The 15,726-nt window shown below is 45.1% G+C and overlaps 1 protein-coding gene across 1 annotated transcript in view; it reads left to right on the forward strand.

The window, feature by feature from the left end:
* The window catches only part of kdm6a (lysine (K)-specific demethylase 6A), a 60,934-nt gene extending 46,711 nt beyond the window's left edge, over positions 1 to 14,223 (forward strand). The window contains exons 16-30 of the mRNA XM_078174725.1: positions 1,410 to 1,517; positions 1,657 to 2,043; positions 2,323 to 3,209; positions 6,773 to 6,902; positions 7,098 to 7,203; positions 7,881 to 8,086; positions 8,355 to 8,407; positions 8,498 to 8,572; positions 10,198 to 10,346; positions 10,426 to 10,540; positions 10,623 to 10,810; positions 11,027 to 11,168; positions 11,262 to 11,388; positions 11,477 to 11,647; positions 13,205 to 14,223. Of these exons, the coding sequence (XP_078030851.1) occupies positions 1,410 to 1,517; positions 1,657 to 2,043; positions 2,323 to 3,209; positions 6,773 to 6,902; positions 7,098 to 7,203; positions 7,881 to 8,086; positions 8,355 to 8,407; positions 8,498 to 8,572; positions 10,198 to 10,346; positions 10,426 to 10,540; positions 10,623 to 10,810; positions 11,027 to 11,168; positions 11,262 to 11,388; positions 11,477 to 11,647; positions 13,205 to 13,231 (2,871 nt within the window). The 3' untranslated portion in view covers positions 13,232 to 14,223. The remainder of the gene's footprint in view (positions 1 to 1,409; positions 1,518 to 1,656; positions 2,044 to 2,322; positions 3,210 to 6,772; positions 6,903 to 7,097; positions 7,204 to 7,880; positions 8,087 to 8,354; positions 8,408 to 8,497; positions 8,573 to 10,197; positions 10,347 to 10,425; positions 10,541 to 10,622; positions 10,811 to 11,026; positions 11,169 to 11,261; positions 11,389 to 11,476; positions 11,648 to 13,204) is intronic.
* The last annotated feature ends 1,503 nt before the right edge of the window (positions 14,224 to 15,726 follow it).

The raw sequence follows: 15,726 nt of genomic DNA on the forward strand, positions 1-15,726 counted from the left end.
GATAGTTCAGAGGACGAGTCAGCAGGTGATGTCGCAGCACCGAAAAAGCCAAAGCCTTATCATTTCCGACAAAAATGGCTCACTGAATTTACGTGGTTGAGATATTGTAAAGAAAAGAAAGTGATGTCCTGCATGTACTGCTCTCAGTGCGGTCTGAAATTTGCGGGGAAAACTAAATTCGCTGACTCCACTACACACTTCAACCATGAAACGCTGGTTAAGCACAACAACAGCATCAGGCATAAATTATGCAGGGACAGATGCAATGATGGAGCAAAAGCGCCGCTGCACACATCATTTAAGAGGCAGGGTTGTCTGTGTTTATTGCTAAATTATCAGTAATGCAGTTAATATAGACAAAATTATGAATATGTTGTGTCGATATAGATAGTGCTCCTAAATTTTGTGCTGGTGCTCCTAAAATTTTCAGTAAGGAGCAATGGTGCTCCTAGTGGAAAAAGTTAGTCTGGAGCCCTGTATAAAATGTGAGCAGAGAAAGTCTCTGGAGCTGATACTGGATTACTTCAAGGCCTTTCTCTCTGATGTCAGGAAGCCAGTTTGATAGTAAAAATACATGAAGCAGGGCTCACTGTACGATCAGGGGTTCAAGGATTTGAAGCAGTTTATGCTGTTACAAAGTTGAGCCATGAACAAAGGAGAAAGAGATGCTTGCTGGACTGGAACTGATGATGTTGCAGTTAATGGTCGGCATCTTCTTAACCCCTTCATGTCAAGATCATTTATAAATACAGGGTTTAACCTTTTTTAAGCTGCATCGCAAATCATAATTGTTGTTACATCATATCACATTTAACCACTGACATTTTTAGATGGAAACAACCAGCTCCTTGTGCAAAAACCTTTTTCAAAACAAAGTTTAGGTAAGGTTAAACTTTATGTCCCCAAGGGGCAATTTGGGATACAGACCGTAGTCATAAGTACATTCAGATTCAAGTGAAACACATCACACTGTCTTGTTTTTTGACTATAGTTTTTTCCATGACGTCATTTTAATAAATTCTCAGAATCAGAATTTGCTCGGCTTTTTTTTTCTCGTGTTACACTCAACTCACTCCGCAGCGACCTCTCCCATCCTTTTGTCCTAGCCTAGACATCATTTTCTTGTGCTACTGTCAGATAGCTCTGTGACATTCAGAGTTGTTGCTATATTTTTTTTGAAGATTTTATAGTAATACCTATAAAGATTGAGGTGTAACTGATAAATAACGTCAGTGAGTGTCATCAGTAGGGCTTCACTCAAAAGAGATACACTGATCACATAATTTATTAATTAATAATTTATTTCCTTTAAATTAAGTCATTGAAAATGGACAAAATGGTGCTTGTAAAAGCACTTGAAAGTCCTTGAGTTTAATTTTGTAATGTCTATGAACCCTGTAAATGTGCAGCACCTGGATCACTTGCGGACCAACAGAGCAAACCTCAAGCCCCCCCAGGTGCAGATGCTGGAGCAGCTGGAGAACCAATTCTCTCTCATGCAGCAACATCAGCTGCAGGTAATTATACAGTTAAACATGACTGCAGTGATATAGAGCTTTGCATCTGTGACGTAAAGCTGTACGTTTGTGTTTGTCCAAGTGTTAATGTAGCCGCACAGCATCACTGAGTCATCTCTGCTTCTCTCCTGTGCGTCAGATGAGGCAGCAGGCAGCAGCGAGTGGCCAGCCGCGGCCCAGCCTTCCCAACGGTCCTTTGGCTGAGCCCTCTCACCACCACGCAGGCCTCTCCCGCGCCTCTCCCCTTAATCACACAGCCATCCGGCCCCCGTGTGTCACCCAGCCCACAGCCAATGGATCCTGTTCTTCGAGTCCTTCAGCGGGGCTGCTGGGACACCTGGACAAAAATCACACCCTGGGACTGGGAGGTGGCGGCGCGAGCAACGGAAACGTGCCTTACCCGCAGCAGAACTCTCTACCTCACAACTGCACAGCCGCCAGTCACCCCAGCACCAGCAGCACTACCAGTAGTCCCAGTCATGCAGACGAGACATGGAGGAGCCAACAACGCAACACTACCACTCAGGTATCTCACTGGTGTTTCCAGAGTTTTATCTGTTGCTCAAACGGCCTCATCTGTGCCATGTATTTATTTATTTATTGTTTGGTAAAGAGCCGATCCATCTGCGTTCTTCTATTGGGTTTTTTAAAATAGAAATGCCAAGGTTAGAGCAGCATGCGCTGATAATAATATTGCATGCGTTTTATTTTCAGTTAAAGTCACTGTGTTTTGAATTCGAAATGTAAAGTAGATCTGTTTTTATTATTTTAATGGTGTGTTTTTTTGGTCTTCCTCTCCGTCCAGGGGCTTCAAAAAGGTCCAGGTTCACATTCGGCAGGTCCCAATGGAGAACCCCCTTTCTCTTCCTCCTCCTCCCCTCAGACCTCGTTCTCTTCCTCTGGCATTCTGAATCAGGTTGGACATTCCTCTGGGCCCTGCACTGCCTCCTCCTCAGCCTCCTCTTTATCCCCCACCTCCCCCCAGACCACACCCAACCACTTGTCCTCGCCCCCCCACGCCGCTACTACCTCAGGGGTCCACACCAAAGACACCACGCCTTCAGGGGGCAACAACGGCAGCAACGGCGCTGCCGCCACTTTGCCATCAGGTCCGGAGGCCGCCGTCAGGCATTCCGCAGGGACGCCCTTAAGTCCCAGCAGCACCCCCGCGCAGGGACTGACTAATCACGTCCAGCCGCGGGTGACGGACGGCTCCGCCAGCCCGTCTCAGCCTGCCTCTCCTGCCCCCGGCGTGCTCAGTTCAGACAATCCTCAGCTCTCAGCCTTGCTAAAGGGAAAAGCCAATACTACCAGTAATGACGATAACAATAACTACAGTAACCATGGAGGCCCTTCCTCAGAGAAAATCAACAACGTCCACCCGGGTCTCCACGGCGCCGCCAAGCCAACGTCGGAGCAGTCGGCGGCATCCTCGCCACTTTTAGCCACAGCTTCGCCCTCTCCACGCTCAGCAGACCCTCACACCACCAACAGCCTCTCCTGCCTTAACAGCCCGTCCACCACCAACAGCCAGGCGCCCACAGTCAACGGGAAGGGGCTGGAGGACTCCCAGAGCCCCAAGAAGGTGGAGCCATCTGCAGGAGCTCAGAGACACACTGTCCCTGCTGGTCTGGCACCCTGGTCCTCGGTCTCCATCTACCCCAGCTCCAGTGAGGTGCTCAAAGCGTGCAGGTAAGACTCCTGTTATCTGTAGTTAACCTTTATGTGTAGGTGGGTCTGAGAGATTAAGAATCAGTGATGTTTTTGATCCTGTATTTATATTTTTTTGCCTCCGCCCGGGTGATGGCCGTGACCGGAGGCGTTATGTTTTTGGTTTGTCCATCACCCCATTCTCATGACCGCAATATCTCAAGAACACCTTGAGCGTATTTCCTCAAATTTGGCACAAATGTCCACTTGGACTCAAGAATAAACTGATAAGATTTTTTTGTGGTCAAAGGTCAAGGTCACTGTGACCTTGTCTGTCTCATTCTTGTGAATGCAATATGTCAGGAACGCCTTGAGGACATTTGGCACAAACGTCCACTTGAACTCAATGATGAACTGATTAGAATTTGTTGGTCAGCGGTCACTGTGACCTCATCTGTCGCATTCCTGTGAATGTAGGTCACCTTAAGAGAATTTCGTTAAATTTGACACAAACATTTACTTGGATTCAACAATGAACTGATTTGATTTTGTTGGTCAAAGTTCAAGGTCACAGTGACCTTGCATCCATATCATTGTTGTGAACAAGGTATCTCATAGCACTCAAGAGAATTTCCTCAAATTGGGCACAAATGCTCACTCGTACCCAAGGATGAACTGATTAGAATTTGGTGGTCAAAGGTCAAGATCAGTGTGACCTTTCATCTACCTCATTGTTGTGAATGATACATTTTGAGAAGGCCATAAGGGGATTTCCTCAAATTTGGCGCGAACGTCCACTTGAACTCAATGATAAACTGATTTGATTTCGGTGGATAAAAGTTCAAGGTCACGGTGACCTTGCATCCATCTAATTATCTTGACCACAACATCTCAAGAACACCTTGAAATTTCCCTCAAATTGGGCACAAACATTCACTTGGACTCAAGAATAAACTGATTAGAACTTGGTGGTTTAAGGTCAAGGTCACTATGACCTCAAAAACACCAATTTGGCTATAACTCAAGAATTGATACACCAAGTATGACAAAATTTCACATGCATGTCGCATAGAATAAAATGATGTGATGCCATCATATATCCAAAAGGTCAAAGGTCATCTTCCCTGTGACATCATAATGTTCTCTGGCCATTATTCCAGGTCATATCTCAGTAGCAGAAGGGGAGACACTTGGTCAGATACTGAATTGGTGACTCTAGTCTTCAAACTGTGCTGATTGGACAGATCCTCTGTGTGAGAAGCATCCATGTTTTAGACACTGCAACATATTTGCAGTATTATCCACTGTCATGGTTTCATGTGAGTCTGCACAGACATGGATGTAAACTATAACTGCAGCTTGACTGATTGATGAATGCATACAACCATGAGGTGATAATTTTAGGTTTGGTCATTTATGACTTCCTGGAAATAATTTATTCTGGTTCTCAGACTGTCTGCAGCATTTTTGACAATTTATAAAACCAACAGAATAATCACTGGTCATTGAATGTCTTAGTTTGTATTAACATTTTAAATGTTTTTTTTTTTTTTTAATCACTGGCTGCTGTTGTTCAGATCACAGCCAATAATTTGAGACCATTAACCAATCAGAAGCTGTGTTATTGAGTGTTATCGAACCAGGTATGTGTGGGCATCCCGCTGCTCACACCGACCCATTGTTAACTGAAAAAGACAACATGGCGTGATGCTGAATGTCTGTGGCAGTTCCGCAGCAGCAGATGCATTCAGATGTGAAATCATGTGCAGACGTGAGTAATGTGTTGATTCTCCGCTGCGTTTGGGAAATGTCATGACATTTTGACCCCACGCTGAGTGCTGGTTGGACTCATCATCGTGTTTGGATAAAATCTGCCACTTTGTGTCTTTGAGGCAGAAGTGCAGAAATACTTTGAGCTGATGTCACACACAGATCGGAGTACAGCTCTCGGTGTGTGTGCGGGTGCGGCTGCTTGGAGTTTGAGTCCAGTAGGGAGTGGACGTGATGCTGTTGTCATGAGCTTCACTTTCTCTGTAGTCCTCGTGCAGCGCCCTCTCGTCTGCCACGCTCACATCACACATCTCCCACTGGACATAAAGAACTACAGTGTTGACAGACTGCTGCAGAAATATGAAGGAAGAAGAAATATAAAAATGATGATGATGTGATTTCGCTGGGGCCTGTACCAAACTAGCATGTACCTCTTTCTGGAATATAACTCGTAGACTGGGGCATCCTTGTAGCACCACAATGCTTCATTTATGATGACATGATGCGACACATTCACTAGTGAGGACCGTGCCACAAGTATGTTGTTTACATGTTTAGTCGGAATTCAGGAGGTGTTAGTTGTTGTTGAGGGCTGGTGAATGGATGTAAGTGGGGGAAGAGGGATGTCTTCTGACTGGTTGATCTGGGAGAATGTGCTGAAGATCAGGCAGAGGGAAACTCAGTGTGGAAGTTTAGTCTTAGGAGTTTTTCCATCTGAGCTGTTCACAGGCCTCCCAGACGGTACCTACAATGAGACATGGGAGAGTTATGCACCAGACTGAAGGAGAAGGGAAGAGAGGATGAAGGGAGGGTATGTCAAGAAATTTGAGACAAACAGAGCAGGATGGGTCGACCAGGTGTAAGTAGGCTTGGCAGGTAATTAGAGGTGTGGTTGAGGCGAGGCCCTGCTCCTTACCTAAGCTTTTGTTGCTGCCTTGCAATGCAACTAGTCTCTGTGGGTTCATGAGATTTTGTTGGTGAGGAAACTTATGTTAAAATATAGCCGACAGCAGAGTGTAAATCAACGGTGCTCCCATTGCAAAGAATTAACAAATGCTTTTCTTTCCATTGAGTCGAGGCGGAGCTGTCACGGCAGTTGCACGTTTCGCCATCTTTCATGTGTTGTTCTTTCTCTTCTTCCTTTGGCATTTAACAGCAGATATAACACTTGCATCCTGAGTTTTTATGATACTGGAGAAAAATGAGTCATGTTTTCAAAATTTTGACATCGATTGGCACCAAAGTATCTGTTCCCATGACATCCGTTATCTTAGTGCAGTGGCAGACCTCATAATCCAGGAGGATCATGCAGTTTTGTACATGTTACACACGTGTCAAAGACACCAGCGAGCCCTGGTCGAAGGGGTCACAGCCATGATTACGAAAATGTTGTCTTCTACCCTCCTGGCGTACTCAGAGTTCAGCATTTACCGATGAACATTAGACTTAAGTGGATTGAGTGTCATGTAGCTGCACGGGTTACTTTACAAAAGCTTGAATCAGCTCTGAACAAACTGTACATTTCACAGATGGTGCTTGGTGAACAGGTTTTGTCTGGAGAGGCTAACCTCTGCATGTCCTGATTTTTCTAATTAAAACGTATTCCCAAATGTCCAAAAGTTGCTCAGTAATGTAATTGATTGTTGTAAATGTTTTGTTGTTAGGTGTGTTAAAGCTCAGTGAAATGACGCAACAGACTTCAGTGTTTTGTGGAAGTGGTGAGGTTACACGGGGCAAACAGCCTGTTCTACAGACCACACTGTGTTGCACACTTGTTTATCGTCAGCGACGTCTTGCTTTAACCTGAACTGATGAACTGACTGATCTCTCTCCAGGAACCTGGGGAAGAACGGCCTGTCGACGAGCAGCATCCTCCTGGACAAGTGTCCCCCTCCTCGACCCCCTCGCGCGCCCTCTCCTCCACTGCCAAAGGACAAACTCAACCCCCCAACGCCCAGTATTTATGTGAGTGCAGCCGCTCCGTAGAAGGAGAAGTATTCATGATGTTGTTGTGTGCAATGTTGGAGTAACGGTATCTTGGCTACAGCACCAAATACAAACACTCCTTAGTTAGCTCTTCTTTAATGTGTTGATTCTCCCAATAAGTCTGGAGTGCGTCCACGTCCCCTGACAACTCTGTGTCTCCTCTCTGACATACAGCTAGAAAACAAGAGGGACGCCTTCTTCCCGCCCCTCCATCAGTTCTGCACCAACCCTGCCAACCCGGTCACCGTCATCAGAGGACTGGCTGGAGCGCTCAAACTAGGTACCTGACGCAAAATAAAAACACGCACTCCACTTTGCTGCATCACAGACTGCGTTTGTGTGTTTCAAGCATCTGAGTGTCTTTGACTTGTCTGTCTTACATGTGATAGTGACAGCAGCTGTGAGCATGTGCAGCTGGATGTTTTCTGTCTCGTCCAGTCTCACGTGGCTCTGTGGGTGTGTCTCTGTAATCATGGCAGGCAGAGTGTGTGTGGATGGATTTGACATGTATGACAACAGCACCACCTGCAAGTGGAAAATGTTACTGCACATGTTTGTCGTGGAGAAAACTGGTCAGCTTTGCCAAGAATTTACAAACATCTGCTCTTCTATTACAATGACATGCTGCCCTGTTATGTAAGACTCTGGCAGATTGTTCCTGTTTGTGTGTCCAGGAGTTCTGTAGTCTAAGATACAATAAGACAAAATTAATAAAGAAACACAGCTTCCTCTGACCATGCTGCACCACTGATGTGAGACAGACATCCTTAGTATGTCACCTTGTTCTCCCTCAGCCAGACAGGATCAGTATCAGAATTATATAACTGGATATGAAAGGAAGAAATTAAAAATAAATCCTATAGAATTTTGAATTTAAAAAATCTTGAAAAATAACTTAACTTCCCTCTCCGCTCTTCTTCCTCGGCTCCTGTCTTTCCTCCCTCCGTCCACACTCAGATCTGGGCCTCTTCTCCACTAAGACCTTGGTGGAGGCCAACCCCGACCATCTGGTGGAGGTGCGCACCCAATTGGCTCAGCCCACCGATGAGAACTGGGACCCCACTGGCAGCAGGAAGATGTGGCGCTGCGAGAGCAGCCGCTCCCACACCACCGTCATCAAATACGCCCAGTACCAGGCCTCGTCTTTCCAGGAGTCTCTGCGGGTCAGTGGGAGTGGGACACACACACACACACACTGCAGACACAGGAAAACTGATCGGTGCAACAGATGAACCAGAGTTGAACCAGTGTGTCACCAAACCTGTACATGACATGTTATATCCATGATGTGATGACACATACTGGTTATCAGAGATAGATTGTATCACTAGTGACCTGAAACCAGTTTACTTTGATCAGTTTATCTAATGCTAAGGTTTTTCTCCAGAGGTTTCCAGCACCAGTATGTTCAAAGTTTTTTCTCTCTGACAGGAGGAGAATGAGAAGAAGAAGGAGATGGAAGCAGAAGCAGGTTCCTCAGACAGGTGAGTTTCCTTCCTTGTTTCTCACATTTTTAATTTTCCAAAGGTTTTTGTTTACTCACCAACTGTATCAAACTTCTCATGCTCTTCTAGTGCGATGCGGCGAAGGAAAGGCCCTTTCAAACACATAAAGTTTGGCACCAACATCGACCTCTCTGATGAAAAGAAGTGAGTGAGCTGTTTTAACTCCACACAGAACATCTGGTTGCATAAACCATCACACATCACCTCCTTTACATGAGGTTGTCTTTAGAGGGGAAAAGGTAGTAAAGCCCGTTTTACACTGCCTGTTTAAGGTGAGAGTGTTGCGCCGCATTGTCGCCTCACTGCTCTATATGAAAGGTATGATGATGGAATGGTTGTTAAGGACCAGCGTGTAGGATTTAGGGGGATTTATTTGCAGAAATTGAATGTGTTATAACATAAGTATGTTTTCTTAAGTGTAGAATCATCTGAAAATCAGAGTTGTTGTGTTTTTGTTACCTTAGAAAGAGCTGTTAATGTCTGCATAGGGAGCAGGGACGAGGACCCACCATGTTTCTGCAGTAGTAACAAACAAACCAAACACTGGCTCTAAATTGGACCATTCACATTTTCATGTCCGCCACTGAAATTAACAGCCCCTTCATGATGAGCAGCATCGGAAAAACCCTTATCGTTTTTACATGAAACTGTCCCGTAGGTGTGAATGTGAGTGTGAATGGTTGTCTGTCTCTATGTGTCAGCCCTGTGATAGTCTGGTGACCTGTCCAGGGTGAACCCTGCCTCTCACCCAGTGTCAGCTGGGATAGGCTCCACCCCCCCACGACCCCCAACATGATAAGTGGTTACAGAAAATGAATAAATGAATGCTTTTTACTGGTTTCAATCAGTGGTTCCCAACTGGTCCAGCATCAGGGTCCAGATTTCTCCTTAGTCATTAGTTCAGGGTCCACATAGTTTAATACATTCAGCATCATACTTGCATTTGGCCATGTCGTGGAAAAGTGCCAGAAAGTTACTGTACATAAAAATAAAGTGTTTTTGCAAACTCGAGACATTTGTGAGTCACGTGCAGTCCATTCAGAATGGACCAGTGACCCACCAGCTGGGAGCCACTGGTCTTAATCACCTGGTCTGTTTGTTTCAGAGAGGAAGAAATGTCTTTGGATAATTTAACTTCTGGTAAAAACCTCCTGAACGGCTTGATCTGAAGTTATCAGAGAGAAAATAGTGAGCGTACATCAGCAGGATACGGATAGATAGTCTAAATCCCCCTAACTCTTACACACTGTTCATATGAGATGACAGCAAAGGTAGAAACAGCACTAAATCAACATCTGTGTAAGAAGTGTGAGCCGACAGGACGGGCCAAGTGTGACGCTTTGACTACTCGTTATGTGTGCGACTTGCCACCAGGAGATTTAAAAAGCAGCTAGCAGCTAATTTGAAGAAGAACAGCAACAGAAAACGTCCACAGTTTGGGAGACAATTAGGTCCTGGAGCTACTTACCGTCCAGGCAGAGGACGGGATCAAACACCATATAACGGGGATGTTAAATGAGGTTCAGAAAGCGCTGCCCACTGAGTGTATATGTCACATTCGATGGCGACACTATCACACCACTTTTGTTTCTGCAATGCCGACATACTGTATAAAATCACACACATGTGGGAGGCATCATGCCAGTGTCCTTTGGTTCTGTATAAAAAAAGAAAAGGCGGTGTAGTGAAGGGATTTGTTGAAGCAGTGTTGTTGGACCTCTGTGTAAAAAGGGCCTAACTCTCAACCTGTAACCTTTTGTCCTCTCCAGGTGGAAGCAGCAGCTTCAGGAGTTGTCTAAACTGCCAGCGTTTGCTCGGGTCGTGTCAGCCGGTAACCTGCTCAGCCACGTCGGACACACCATCCTGGGCATGAACACCGTCCAGCTCTACATGAAGGTGCCGGGGAGCAGGACGCCAGGTACACACAGGCAGAACAAACACCACTGCTGTCTGTGTCGTTCTCACTCTGTTAGTAACCAGCTCCTGTTCTGTCACAGGTCACCAAGAGAACAACAACTTCTGCTCAGTCAACATCAACATCGGTCCGGGGGACTGTGAGTGGTTCGCTGTGCCTGAGACGTACTGGGGCGTCATCACCGACTTCTGTGAAAAGTACGTCACCAGAAATGACTCCCTGAGAGTTTAGCTGATCTACAGAGTCGACACTGATGTCATGTTTCACCTCCTCTCACAGGAACAACATCAACTTCCTGATGGGCTCCTGGTGGCCCAACCTGGAGGACCTGTACGAGAGCAACGTGCCTGTTTACCGGTTCATCCAGCGTCCTGGAGACTTGGTGTGGCTCAACACGGGCACCATCCACTGGGTTCAGGCCATCGGCTGGTGCAACAACATCGCGTGGAATGTCGGACCCCTCACAGGTGAGCAAAGGGAATTAATTAGACATGAGCGTGTTCATGGCCCGCTGAGATACAGCAGAGCCTGTCCAGACTCTGAGCGCAGTGTCCAGGTGCAGGCAGGTACAGCTGTAATGTGAAAGTGCTTGTGACAAAGAGCTTGCGGGCTTTGTAACCCTCAGCTGGATAAACACAGATGTACAGATTAAATGAAGAGCGCCTCTCGGTTTTTGTCCTCAGCACATCAGTACAAGCTGGCAGTGGAGCGTTACGAGTGGAACAAGCTGCAGAGTGTCAAATCCATTGTTCCCATGATCCACCTCTCCTGGAACATGGCCAGGAACATCAAAGTGTCGGACCACAGGCTCTTTGAGATGATCAAGTGAGAGCTCCCTCTTAAAACGTAATTCCTGATACGACCGTGTTTTTCTGTGTGACCCTGGTCTCACCCAGCGTGTGTGTTTGTGTGTTTCAGGTATTGTTTGTTACGGACTCTGAAGCAGTGTCAGATGCAGCGTGAACTGCTGCTTGCTGCCGGGAAAGAACTGGTGTGGCACGGGAGGACCCACAGCGAGCCGGCTCATTATTGCAGCATCTGTGAGGTGAGCACACGTGTCCTAAGCCACGCCTACATCATATCAGCTGTGTCTGCGCTGTGTGAATGAACCCTTCCTCTTTACCCTCGTCCAGGTGGAGGTGTTCGACCTGCTGTTTGTCACCACAGAGAGCAACAGCAGGAAGACGTACGTGGTGCACTGCCAGGACTGTGCCCGGAGGGCGAGTGCTAACCTGGACAACTTTGTGGTGCTAGAGCAGTACAAGATCGAGGACCTCATGCAGGTTTATGACCAGTTCACCCTCGTAAGTATCACAAAACCACCTCATCTCAGACCAGAAGATCAGTTTAAAGAGATAGTGTGGGGTTGTTTGAGGTACTCATCCGTAGTCAGTGTGTTAAGTACAGTACACGTCAGTCCTCACTTTGGAGAAGCAGGCAGGAGTACAGCCACGGAAGATGAGCAATGTACTTCTGTGAACAGGGGGCAGCAGTAACACGAATTTTAGCTACGTCAAAATAAATCAATTTCAGTTTAAATGTGCGCTATATTTAGATTATTTGCACTGTTTTACCTCGCAGTGAGACAGCCATTTTTGACGGGGCACTGAAGCCGTTATATCACTCTTGTCAAAGCCAGACTTCATTGGCAAAAACAGTAATTTTACCTCGCAGAACACACGATGGTCTGTCGCTGCCTTGATCAGTTTGTTTGTGTAATCTAACCGTCTTTACCGCCAAAGTCACACAAAATACAAAAAATAACTGAATGAGGCAGTGGTAGACCAGCAGCTCCTGTGTGCAGCGATGTTAAATTACTGTTTTTGTCTGTGGAGTCTGGTGGAGCAGTACAGGGCTGTACAAATGCCACATCTTTAACCGCCTGGAAAACACAAGGTCAGGCGCTGGGTGCTACTTTTGTGCCCTTTATTGAGCCAACCTTCTAGAGCGTGGCGGCAGGTTGCGTCTGAGGTTACTAAGCAACTTTAACAAACATCGTATAGCCTGTTAACCTGAAATCCTGAGTGCAGAGCTGATCTTCTTCCAGGAGCTGTCTAGAAGTGAGTAGGCCTATCGTCTGTGGGAGATGTAAAGCTCTGGGCAGCCCTGCACTAACATGATCAACTTTTCCGTGTTTATCAGACTGAATATTTACAGATGAAGGAAAAGATATCTGTCGGCTGTGATTGGTTGTTCCTCGTCACGTGACATGCGATGTGCACTGATGCGTTCCAAAAGTCAGCTACATTGAAAACAATTAATTTGAGGTTGCAAAACACGCAACATGTGTTCGGCCCCTAAAACGGCTTCAGTTTCCTGTCAGTAAGGGCCATCTGACAGCAACACAAAGCTGTGAAAATATTCTAACTATAGCGTACACTTAAAATGACCCGTATCTGTGGTGCTGTTATCAGTCTGGATTGTTTTGGTGTATTTTTTGGCGCTTTGAGCACCACAAGCTGAGTGACAACTCTACGGCCAATATCTCCAACACTCTGCAACTCACACCAAAATTATTGAGACTGATGAGCAGCACAACAGGTAAGAGGAGGTTAAATTTGGGGTAAACTGTGGCTTTAAATGGATTTTTTCTTTTGGGTGGCTAAAATATGTTTTGCTGCTGCATTTGTACACAGCGGTACAATTGCTTAGCTTCCCTGGTGGTACTCCAGCCTGCTTCTCCAAACTGGGAGAGTGCCGACCATCATTTACTGTAGGTAACACACTATGGATAAATACCTCCTACAGCCCCACTTTGAAATATCTGAACGATCCCTTTAAACACAAAGGAGACCTCTAATGATACCACTTTCATGCCAGAGTCAGATCTCAGTGTGTTCCTCCTCTTCCTCTGTCTTCAGGCGAGTCCCCTGCCTTCCTCCTCTTGATGGTAACACTGTTGTTCTGAGGACCGTTAGAACCACAATGGACTTAAATCGGAAACTCTCCGGAAACCTCTTCTTTTTCTGATATTCAGGAAGTAAGCCGGCAGTCCTCAAACGGCGCTCTGTAGCTCTCCCATAAGGCAGCTGCGTGAAAGCTGTGTGTCTATGCAACCTGCCCAGAGTGGTGTGCCTCCCCCCAGTGGACTGGAGGGGGGTGGCAGCTCCTCCTGTTATCATGACCAGACTGTTCTACTGCTGGCCCAGCTGGACTTCACCAGAAAACACACACACAAAATCCCACATAAAAAATGATGAATTAAGGTTTTGTACATATTATGTTTTAACTGGCAACATCGTCACACAAAGACTACTGACTGGATGGTTTTCTTTTTCCATTTTTGTATTTTGTTTGTGGGTTGACACACACACGAGCTTTGTTCCCTCCCCTCCATGAGATGAGTCATTAGCATAGCTGGTCTTTTGTATGTTAGATAGACACCTCCTCCTCGGTCAGGAAAAAACAGATAAAAAAACTGTTTTGTAATGTGAAAAGTTGAGTGACACATTCTTTGCAACATTTCCCCCATTTTTAAAAAATCATTTAATTTTGCTGGAACTATGATGAGTCTGATTTCGTCGGGGAGAGGAAATCGTTTGTAGACAAACAGCCAAGTCACAGAGAAAAAGGGTTGCACATAGACAAAAGAGTGAACTTTAATTTGTGTTTTTCTTTTTTATTTTGATGTAAATTTACACTATTTATAAATGCATATTTATTGCTTGAAAATATTTGTTGATGGAATGCTGTAATTTTTTTTTTCCAGAGTACCTGCCATTAAATTTGAAGGAGCCTTGTGATTTTAAGCACGGCCCCTCGTACGTTTTCTATATAAATAAAACTGCTTAGTAAGCATTGTACAGAGACCTTACCTTGAAATGGGTTTATTGTTTGAAGGATGTTTTATGAGTCAATAAACAAGAACTGTCTTTATTTACATCTGCAGCTCTGTTGTACTTATTATTTTGTTACAAAAGCGAGGTCAGTGCCGATGGTGTGAGCTGGAGAACTTCAACAACCTGGAGCTCCTTAAATTTGGAGAATATTATGCACAAAAGTGAACGAGCTGTTCAGGGTTTTAATCAGCGCACTTATCCGTCCTATTCATTAGTCTCGCTTTGTGAGACAAATCACCGTTCATCTGTTGGAAACCTCAAGTAAGGAAATTATACCTTAGATACAACCCTCTTTATAGACCAGTAGTAAGTGGAAACATCAGTTACACAGAATGATAAAAGTTTAAACAATCTTTAATGTGTGGTTAACTTTAGGCAAATAAACTACTTGGTTACGGTTTGGCAAATACAATGTTTTAGCTTAAAGTACCAAGATTTAGGAGCACAATCTCTGCTAAAAATGCAGCGACAAAAAAACAAAACAGGGTCGCTACAAAACATCAGCATATGGAGCCTAACGAGCCGCTGGAAAAACAGTCATGGGTCACTACCAAACTTCCACGCTTGGAGCCTAAAAAGCTGCTGGAATTACAGTGATTGGCTGCTGTAAAACACCTATGTTTAGAGCCTAAAAAGACGCTAGAAACACAGTGACTGGTTACTACAAAACTTTCACATCTGAAGCATAAAAAGCTGGAAACACAGTGACAGGTTGCTACAAAACTTCCACGTTTGGAGCCTAAAAAGGCGCTAAAAACAGTGACTGGTTAGTATAAAACTTCCACGTCTGAAGCCTAAAAAGCTGCTGGAAACACAGTGACAGGTTGCTACAAAACTTCCACGTTTGGAGCCTAAAAAGACGCTAGAAACACAGTGACAGGTTGCTACAAAACTTCCATGTCTGAAGCCTAAAAAGCTACTGGAAAGCAGTGACAGGTTGCTACAAAACTTTCATGTTTGGAGCCTAAAAAGCTGCTAGAAACACAGTGACTGCTTACTACAAAAGTTCTATGTTTGGAGCCTAAAAAGACGCTAGAAATACAGTGACAGGTTGCTACAAAACTTCCATGTCTGAAGCCTAAAAAGCTGCTGGAAAGCAGTGACAGGTTGCTACAAAACTTCGATGTTTGGAGCCCAAAAAGATGCTAGAAACACAGTGACTGGTTGCTACAAAAGTTCTATGTTTGGAGCCTAAAAAGACGCTAGAAACACAGTGACAGGTTGCTACAAAACTTCCATGTTAGGAACCTAAAAAGATGCTAGAAACAGTGACTGGTTAGTACAAAACTTCCACGTCTGAAGCCTAAAAAGCTGCTGGAAAGCAGTGACAGGTTGCTACAAAATTTTCACGTTTGGAGCCTAAAAAGACGCTAGAAACACAGTGACTGCTTACTACAAAAGTTCTATGTTTAGAGCCTAAAAAGATGCTAGAAACACAGTGACAGGTTGCTACAAAACTTTCATGTCTGAAGCCTAAAAAGCTGCTGGAAAGCAGTGACAGGTTGCTACAAAACTTCAATGTTTGGAGCCTAAAAAGATGCTAG

Source organism: Epinephelus lanceolatus, chromosome 14 (assembly GCF_041903045.1).
Source record: "Epinephelus lanceolatus isolate andai-2023 chromosome 14, ASM4190304v1, whole genome shotgun sequence".
In the NCBI taxonomy this organism is placed as follows: Eukaryota; Metazoa; Chordata; class Actinopteri; order Perciformes; family Serranidae; genus Epinephelus; species Epinephelus lanceolatus.